The 9,280-nt window shown below is 63.5% G+C and overlaps 2 protein-coding genes across 2 annotated transcripts in view; both read left to right on the plus strand.

Moving 5' to 3' along the window:
• The window catches only part of ITGA7 (integrin subunit alpha 7), an 18,406-nt gene extending 17,518 nt beyond the window's left edge, over positions 1–888 (plus strand). Inside the window, exon 5 of the mRNA XM_026659598.1 lies at positions 200–888. Coding sequence (XP_026515383.1) covers positions 200–379 — 180 coding nt within the window. The 3' untranslated portion in view covers positions 380–888. The remainder of the gene's footprint in view (positions 1–199) is intronic.
• Positions 889–3,941: 3,053 nt separating this feature from the next.
• MCRS1 (microspherule protein 1) overlaps positions 3,942–9,280 on the plus strand; it is an 8,904-nt gene continuing 3,565 nt past the window's right edge. Inside the window, exons 1-6 of the mRNA XM_026659634.2 lie at positions 3,942–4,326; positions 5,581–5,710; positions 6,166–6,304; positions 7,115–7,273; positions 7,623–7,732; positions 9,059–9,167. Of these exons, the coding sequence (XP_026515419.1) occupies positions 5,601–5,710; positions 6,166–6,304; positions 7,115–7,273; positions 7,623–7,732; positions 9,059–9,167 (627 nt within the window). The 5' untranslated portion in view covers positions 3,942–4,326; positions 5,581–5,600. The remainder of the gene's footprint in view (positions 4,327–5,580; positions 5,711–6,165; positions 6,305–7,114; positions 7,274–7,622; positions 7,733–9,058; positions 9,168–9,280) is intronic.

Consider the following 9,280-nt stretch of genomic DNA (forward strand, 5'->3'; position numbering starts at 1 on the left):
CTGCAGGGGAGGTGACGCTGTCTCTGGCCTTAGCTTCCCATCGCCGCCTTTGATGCACGTGCCAGCCACTCGGGGGCGCCCCTGCTCCCTTCGGGTCTGCCGGGGCCCAGGCCTGCCCCAGTTGCCCCCTGTGGGGCGGGGGCATCTGGGCCTTGCCAGGGGGCCGGGCGCTGACTCCGTTTCTCTGGCTTCTTTCCAGGTGGGCTTCTTCAAGCGCAGCCGTCCCCAGCAGGCTACGGTGCCGCAGTACCACGCCATCAAGATCCCGCGGGAGGAGCGCCAGCTGTTCCGCGAGGAGAAGACGGGCACCATCCAGAGGAAGGAGTGGGTGACGAACTGGAGCGAGGGCGGCGACAGCCACGTGCCCATCTCTGGCTAGGCACCCCCCGTCCCGCCTGGGGCCGCGACACACGCGAGATCCCCCTGGCCGGCGCCGGCTCAGACCTGGGGGTTTTGTGGGCGGGGTCTCTGCGGAGCACACCGAGATGGGGGTGACTCTGCCTCGTTAGCCGGGGGCTGCTCTTCCCGTCGGCTGCCGGACTCGAGATGCGGGACCTGTGCCCAGCCTGCCCATTGAGCCCTGAGGACAAGGGGGTGTAGCGCTGCCTCCTGCTGGCTGGGGCCGGAGCTGCTCAAGTCTGTCAAACCCCCCTGCTCCAGGGGGATCCCAGCCCCACGGGGCCCAGACTGGTTCAGGTGGTAAACCAAAGTACAGGGGATGACCCTACCCCTTTCTGTAGTGATCCCGCAGTGACCCCGCCCCTTTGTGCAGTGCCCCCGCTTTTCTCCAAGCAGACCCTGCCCCCTACCCTGGGCTCCCCTGTGTGATTGACTCCATGGTCTAGCTGGGGGTCTCTGCTTATTGTTATTAAAGGGACACTGTTGGGAGAACAATGGCGTATCGCCCATGCCTGCCCTGCACTTTGCCCCACAAGCTTCCCCCCCCACCCCGCCCAACGGGGCCCACGAGACACTAACCAGAAACCCACGAAGAATTTTTCAGCGTCTGTGTCCAACCCCTGCCCCTGGGAGCTGAGCTCTGCAGAGTCTGGGGGAGAAGGGGCTGGATTTACCCCCCACCCCAACCCCGCACGCTGAGCTGAGTCCAGCAAAGGATCCCCCAGCCCGGCACCACGGTCACAACGCATTTATTCACTGTACGGCCCTGGGCACAGGAGAGAGGAGATTCTGCATGGTAGAGTTGGGGGGAGGGGGAGCTGGGAGCCAGGACTCCGGGGTTCTCTCCCGGCTCTGGGAGGGGAATGGGGGCTAGGGGGTAGAGCGGGGGTGTGTGTGTGTGTGCTGGGAGCCAGGACTCCTGGGTTTTGTTCTAGGTGCTGCCACTGGCTTGCTTTGTGACCTGGGAGGCATTGCAGCCCCTCTCTGTGCCTCGGTTTCCCCAGAAATGGAATGGCTCTGTCTGGGCTCACCCACTTCCTCGGGAGGGGGGCCCCTGGTTACTTGGGGTCTACAAAGCGCATTGTGAGTCTGGGCAGGGGGGGTCGGTTTCTCTAGCCCCCAGGACTGGCCCCCACCCTCTACTCGGCTTTCTTCAGGCTGAGGTCACCATGGCAACCAGCGTGGCGTATTCCTGGAAGTCGATCTGGAGGTCGCCGTGGGCGTCCAGGTCCCTGAAGAGCCGCTCCAGGGTCTCGGGGTGGCGGATCTCCTGCAGCCCAGGGAGAGGGAGTTTATGGGCCCCGGGCCTTTTCCCTCGAGGGGGGGCTGGCTTGGGGGGCAGGGAATGGGGCACACTTCCCCAGTGGGACTGTCTCTGCCCAGGGCCCGTGCCAGGCAGCTCCATCAGCTGCCCCCAGCCAATCCCCCCTCCCCTTCCTGCACCGTGGGCACCTGGTCGGTGCCGCTGGCGCTCACCTGGCCCAACAGCCGCAGTAGGTGTGGAGCACTGCCAGGGTGGAGAGCAGCGCCCGCTCCGGGGCCAGGGCCGGCTTGGGGGCTGGGCACAAGGGGGAAGGACTGGCCGGGGGTGCAATGGGGTGGTGGGGGAGGGGCACCAAAGGTTGGTATCAAGGACACAGCGGGGTCCCTGTGCTCAGCACCGCTGGGCCCTTGAGCACTGCCCCCCAGCCCAGTGTCCCCAGGTCGCTCTCAGTGACCTGCCCCGCACCCCACCCCATGGGCATTATTAACCCTTTATGGCCCGGGGGGGGAGCTCACCCTGCTGCTGCTCGTCCCATGGCCCCTTTCACCCCCCCCCCCGATAGCCTCATCTGCAGGCACTAGCGGGGTCCTTACACGGTGGGGGTGGGATTGCAGTGGGGCTGGAGAGCGGCAGCCTCTATCCGCCAGGGAACCCCCCCACCCCCCCGCTGTCCTTTCCCCTGCCCTGGGGCCCCAGGCTGGGGGGGTCTCCCTGGCACTCGGCTGGGGCTGCCAGCCCAGGGCTCCGGTTCACGGCAGGTGCTCTGGGTGACGCGGATGCCCATCCCCCACTCCAAGCCCCACCACGCTCGTCTCACCCAGGGGCCCTTGGTCCCCAATGACCCAGACTGCATCTGAAAGGAACCCGCTGCCCACCCTGCCCCTCGGCCAAGGCTCCACCACCACGGCCACCGCCCACCCGGCCCAAGCCCCACTCCCAGCTCTCCCCAGGGGCCTGCCACAGCCCCACTAAAGAGCAGGTGCTGAGGGGAGGGGAGGACTGGGGCAGGCTCCCTGGGCAAGCCTGGCCGTGCCACCCAGCTGTGCCTGTGGGGGGGAGAAATGAAGGCCCCCAGTTTTGGCAGAGGAGGGTTCCCGGCTGTCGACACCCCCCAGCTCCAAAGGGGCTGGGGAAATGAGCTTGGACTGCTTCACGCTCCCTGGAGTGGCCGGTTCAGACCCCAGCAGGTCACCCAGCCCAGCTCCTGTCTGCTCCGGACCCCTGGGGATCCTGTCTCTCCAGCATGCGCCCTCCTCCCCAGAGGTGGCTGCATTTCGGTGGGACCAGGCGTATTATGGGATGCACAGGAACCAGGGTTCTTTGCCGTGAAAGGGGGGGCATATTATGGGATGCACAGAGCCCTTGGTTCCATGCAGCTCCCATGTGCTGTCCCTATTGCTTGAGTCACCCAGGGAGGTGGACACGGCTCCTCAGCCCCACTCGCATGCCTTGGCAGAGGCTGGAAGCCATGTCCAACAGGCGGCAGGAGCGCTGCAGAGAGACTCTCGGAGCTGCCTGTGCTCCACAGCTCGCCTCCATCGGCGGCGGAGGGATCACGGCTGTTCCACAATCTCCCTGCGCACTAACAACTGTCCGTGCCGCTTGTGGGACCTTGCCTCAATTATTCAGCATCCGCCCAGACGTTAAAAAGCTCTTCACTGGCTCTAATGGAGCCCTGGCCACGGCCGAGCCCATTAGTGGCGGGGAGAGGGGCTGGATCCGGCCCGGGTTCCTGCTAGCGCTGCGCCCTGAGGAAACTGAGGATCGGGGTGTCCAGCGGCAGGAAAGAGGTGGGAGACTCTGGGCTGGCAAGGAGGCTCGTCATCCTGATCAGGGGGATCGGGGTGGTGGTGGTGTCAGATCATAGATGTGTAGGGCCAGGCAGGTCCCCAAGAGGTCCCCCTAGATCACCATCACCTGGCTAGCAGCCCCCATGGGGGTTAAGGTGTCCCAGGCGTGTGGCCGGAGGGGTGGGAATTGAGGTCAGGCCTGGCAGAGGCAGCATGCTACAGCAGAGAGGACGCTGGGCCTCAGGACTCCTGGGTTCTCTGGTGACCTGTCGGGTCTCCCAGTAAGGCCAGGGCAGGGCCCGTCCGTCTGTGCAGCGGGTCCCGGCTGGCCGCGGGCGCGTCTGTGACACGCCGGCCCGGGTACCCCAGCAGGGGCTTGTGCGTGTCGGGGGCTCGGGGCAGGTCCCCGGGGAGGCCAGGGCCTGCTGACGGCTGCCGCGCTGGGGTGGGCCGGGGGATGCTGAGCCTGCCATGGCAACGGGAGCGAGGCTGACGGGATTGGGTGCCCCATTGCTATGGCGACCAGCTTCATCGCATCGCCTGTGGCCAGGCCACAGCCCTGGCTGTTGCCACGTGGGTGGGGTGTGCGCTGCCATGGCAACAGGGGGCCCCAGTCTCTGGTAGCCAAGCAGTGGTGCAGGACAGGCCATGGTGACACGCTTCACCAAGATGGCGCCGCTCATTCAGCCGCCAGAGCGCGATGGCGGCGCCCACGGGCAGGGTCACGCAGTTTGAACCGGAAGCAATCGCTCTCTTCCGCTTAGGCCCCCGGAAGTTACCGAACTCTTCCGGAAGTGAGCCGCCTCTGTGGATGGGGGCTCCTGCTAGTCGGACGTCACCGCGGAGCAGACGGAGCCGCCGCACCGGGGAATGGTGAGGCCGCGGGGCCGCCGCGTCTCGCCTGGGGGGGGGCTCCGCGTCCGGGTGAGAGGGCGCCTGGCCGGCGGGGGTGAATGCGCATGCGCGGCCTGGAGCGGGGAGACAGACTCCGCGTCCCAGCGCGCATGCGCCTGATCACTGTCAGGGAGAGGATGGGGTTGCTATGGAGACCCCCCCCAAGGGAGAGACCCCTCCCCCCAGGCCCGGCCAGGACGCCTGGGTTCCACCCCAGCTGTGCCGCTGACTCCATGCGCGATCGGGGGAGGGGGGCGAGCGACTCGTCCCATCGTGCCTCAGTTTCCCTCCCTGTGGCTCCCCGGGGCAGCGGCTGGGACTGGGGGGAGGGGGTCTATCCCTTGGGGGGGGTCTCCATAGCAACCCAGCCTGGAGCTACAGAGCCGGCCCCTTGCTGGGGGTCTCGGCGCCCTGCGGGCTCCGTGGGGGCGGCTGGTGAAATCCGCCCCCCCCTGCTTGGCGTCCGGCTGCAGCGAGCGAGCCGGGCGCAGGGGGAAGCAGCCCCTTGGCTGGTCCTGCCTGTTCACACGCCTACGCGCCCGCCTGGGCCCATCCTGGGGAGCCCCGTCCCCCCTTGGCATTTCCACCCCTCGGGGCCGGGGGGGGGGGTCTCCTCACGGTGCTCAGGGGGTGGGTGGGCGCCCGTCCTGCTGGAGGGGCTGCGTTGTCCTTCAGAGGAGCCGTAAACCCAGGTTCCCCTGGCGTCCTGGCCCAGCTCCAGTCTGTGCGTTACCTTCTGCTTTGCCGACAGCGTCTCCTGCATCCACTGGGGTCTGGGCGTCTCTGTCGCTTCCTGTCCTGGATCGCGAGATCTTCCGGGCAGGGTCTGTGTGTCCGGGGCCCAGTCCGGCGGGGCCCTAATTGAAATCTTTGGGTGCTACCACAGTGCAGATAATAAACCGCTGTGCAGTGTTGCTGTGAGCTGTTATCCATCCACGTTCCTCCGCAGAGTTGGCTGCATTTGAGTGGAATGTCACATGATCTCTATATCAGATCCATGCGCTGCAGTCCTGATGTGGGGGTCTCCCTCTCTGGAGTTGTGGGGAGGTTTGCCTTCTGGGATCTCTAGTCTCTAGGGCTTTCTGCCATATAACATGTAAGGTTTGCCCACAGCCACCTGCTCCCTGGCATTGGGCAGGCTGGCGCAAGGGAGCGCAGGTTCTCTGTGGCCGCCTGGCGTCTGAGCCCTTTGATGTGGAGGGGTGAGGCTCTGTCTCCTCTGTCCCCGTGCAGACGTGCTGGACTCCGGACTGATGGCGTCAGGCACGGCGAGCCGCTCTGAAGACGAGGAGTCGCTGGCGGGACAGAAAAGGAGCTCATCGCAGGTCTCGGGCACCATCCCCAAACGGCGGAGCTCCTCCAGGTACCCAGGAAGGGCCCAGGGCAGTGAGGAGGGGGTGGGGTTCCCTGCGTCGTGCAGGGACCCCCTCTGGCGGTAAGGATGGATTAGTCCAGTGCAGTCCCAGAGAGGGGGATGGGAAGGTGGGACGTGGGGCTTCCTGATGTCCTGTGATGAACCAGGTGCTGCTAACTCAACACCATTCCTGTAAAGCAGCATCGGGCCTGGAGCCCTTCTCACCGGCCGCTACCAGGGAAACTCCCTTGGCTGCAGTGACGGTTGGACTCGGAGCCACCAGAGGGCGCCCCACACCCATCTTGCAGCTGTTTGGGGGGGGGGGGGGGGGGGGGGGGCCCCGCGGCCCCCGGGGGGGGGGGGGGGGGGGGGGGGGGGGGAGCTGGCTCCAGGTAGCCAGGTGTGCAGCGGGGCCGGCACTTGGATGGAGGGGCTTCACCTGGGGCCTGCGTTTGTCCCACTAGGTTCATCAAGAGGAAGAAGTTTGATGATGAGCTAGTAGAGAGCAGCCTCGCCAAGTCGTCCAGCCGGGCCAAGGGGCCCAGTGGGGTGGAGCCAGGCCGCTGCTCGGGCAGCGAGCCCTCCTCCAGTGAGAAGAAGAAGGTGAGAGGGGAAAGAGGGTGGGCAGCGCCCTGCGGGGCCTGGTGCCCTGTCTGATCCGGAGCAGGGCCCTAGTCCCTCTTCTCTGACAGCGCCTAAGGCTGGGTGTGTCGGGGAGGAGACACTATGCTGTGGGGAGGGGGGTTCTTCCTGACCTCCGGCTGGAGATCAGCCCTGAAGCCTGAGCATGGAGAGCGTGGGTGGCTTTATCCCTGAGAGGGAGGGGAACAGAGAGAGCCGTCGGCCAGTAGATCCTGCAGCTCCCTGGGGGCACAGGCCTGGCTCAGCAGAGACACCTCCCCCTGGCAGGACTTGAAAGGGCAGAGGGCGGGAGGCTCCTGCAGCCAGCCTGGGACAGAATTTGGGAGCCACAGAGCCCCTCAGCGACCATGCCAAAGGGACACCATCACCATGGCAGCCAGCAGCCGTTCCTGCTGTGCCGTGACTCGCCGGGCAGAGCCTCCGGTAGCTCCCGTTCTCCCCTGTGGGGCCTGGTTCCTCTGCTGGTGGACGGTGGAGCCAGACCCAGTCAGTTTCATTCGCTGCCTGCAGCCAGTTCGCTTCCTGGCTCTGGCCCCGCTGGCTGGGCTTTGGACGGGTAAGCGCGAAGTGTCGTTGGCGCTCAGACGCCCGTGTTCCCTGGGCACGTCCTGCTGAGGAGCCGGGGCCACGTGCTGCCCCCCGGATGAGGGCTGCCTAGGTTGGGTGGGGGGGGTGTGATGTGCAGCCCCCGTCCGCCCATCATGGCCTCCAGCAGTGGGCCCCGCTGGCCAGACACACGGGCGCTCTGAGCTCCATTCCCGGCTCATGCAGGTCTCCAAATCCGTCTCTGCACCCGTCACCCCGAGCCCGGTCCCGAACCCCAGCCTCCCCAAGCGGATGAAGAAAAGCAAACAGCCCCTGCAGGTGACGAAGGACTTGGGCCGCTGGAAGCCTGCGGATGACCTGCTGCTCATCAATGCTGTGCTGCAGGTAATGCTGCCATCCTGCTAAGCAGGGCCAGGCCAGGCTGGCGTGCGTGGGAAAGGTCCCAGCAGGGAGTGGGGGGTCAGCAGAGCTCCTGGTGTGGGGCCCGTGGTGTTGGGGGGACTGTTCTGTCGAGGTCTGGCCACCTGCCCAGCACCTTGTACCAAGACCTGGGGGGGCTAGTCCCGGAGTCCCAAACTCCAGCCCTGGCTGCTTCCCAGACCCTCAGCTCAATCCTCGCTCCAGTGCCTGAGGCTGGGAAGCGTTGCCCGTGATGGCTGTTTCAGCGACGACGGCCCTCCCAGTGGGTGGGGGGACACAGCCCTGAGTCTGGCCTCTCTTCGGGCCCCTGCAGACCAACGACCTGACCTCGGTCCACCTGGGCGTGAAGTTCAGCTGCCGCTTCACCCTGCGGGAGATCCAGGAGAGGTGGTACGCGCTGCTCTACGACCCGGTCATCTCCAAGTGAGTGTCAGGCCACCGGGGGGGGAGCTGGGATCTGCCGGGGCCGGCCACCTGTGGGGCGGACCCTGCTGCTCCAGGCACAGCTGGTCTCTCACCCAGAGGGGTGGCTGGGGAGTGGTGTGAGAGTCCCCCATCCCCCTGTAACAATGCTGCCCGTGGGAGCCAGCTGAGGTCACTCAATCAGGGTGAACGGGGCAAACAAACCCCAAAAGCTGGTGGATCTTTCAATACTTAGAGCACAAAACAGCTTCTATAGTATCTCACTGGTTACTCAGAGTCCAAACAACGCAGTTCCCTTAAAGTGCCCAGCCTCAGGCCTCCAGCCAGACACACGTCAGACATGTGATGATGAATTCTGAAAATCTTATCTCATCATATAAAAGAAAAGGTTCTTCCAATCCCAAAGGATCAGCCACACACCCAGGTCCAATGATAACTTAGATGCTACCCAAAATACACACTATAGTCAATTCTTGTTAACTAAACTAAAATTGATTAAAAAAGAAAAGAGAGAGAGTGTTGGTTAAAAGATCAATATACAGACAGACTTGAATTCAATTCTTGAGGTTCAGATACATAGCTGAGATGAGCTTGTAGTTGCCAAAAGTCCTTTTAGAAATAGTCCATAGGTTATAGTCCAATGTCCATATTCGGGGTGACTCCAGTCAGTGACTGGGGATCTCAATCCTTGTGGCTTAAGGTTTCCCCCTCTTGAAACCCAAAGCAGATCTGAGATGAAGCAGGATCGTGTCCCAGGGTTTTTATACATTTCCAGAAGCCTCGTGGCCTGAGAAAACAATAGGCTTAACTCTCCTTCTCCCAAACATCCTGGCAATTAGCACAGGGTAATTTATCCATTAAACAGTTCAGATACAGGTTACCACAACCTTCAAAGAGACAGAGAGACAATAATACTATTTCACTCAATGGTCTTCCTAAATGTTAATATTCCTTTTTTGATCTTTGAATCAAAGCTATAGCAATAGACAACACTCGTTTGCTGACATCACAAGCCCTGAGCAAACATCTCCCCTTCTACCTCTAACACTGCCGGCTGCATTTCAAAGCTCTGTTCATTTACAGATCTTCCTAACCTGTCTCTAAAGTTCGGCCCTGGGTCTGGTGGGTCTGTGAGTTAATTAACTCTTTCTGTCCCTGTCACCTTCCAATGAGATATTATATTACGCTCCTAACGTCACACACACACACATCCCCGCTGCGGCTCTGGGGAGCAATGAGTCCGAGGGGAAGAGCCCCTCCCTTCGCTTGGCGTCAGAGACATGAAATCTGAGTCGGTAGCTGATGTGGTCACTGTCCCCTCCCCAGGCTGGCCTGTCAGGCCATGCGACAGCTGCACCCCGAAGCCATCACCGCCATCCAGAGCAAGGTGCTGTTCAGCAAAGCCGAGGAGCAGCTGCTGAGCAAGGTGGGATCGGTAAGGCTCACTCAGCCTCCCTCTGCGCGCAGGGCGCGGTGACAGCCGGACGCTGGGCCAGGTGGGGGAACAGCCCGGGCAGCCGGTATCCGCTCAGCCTCCCTCTGCGCGCA

Source organism: Terrapene carolina, unplaced genomic scaffold, assembly GCF_002925995.2.
Source record: "Terrapene carolina triunguis isolate 2854851 unplaced genomic scaffold, T_m_triunguis-2.0 Scaffold641, whole genome shotgun sequence".
NCBI lineage: Eukaryota > Metazoa > Chordata > Testudines > Emydidae > Terrapene > Terrapene triunguis.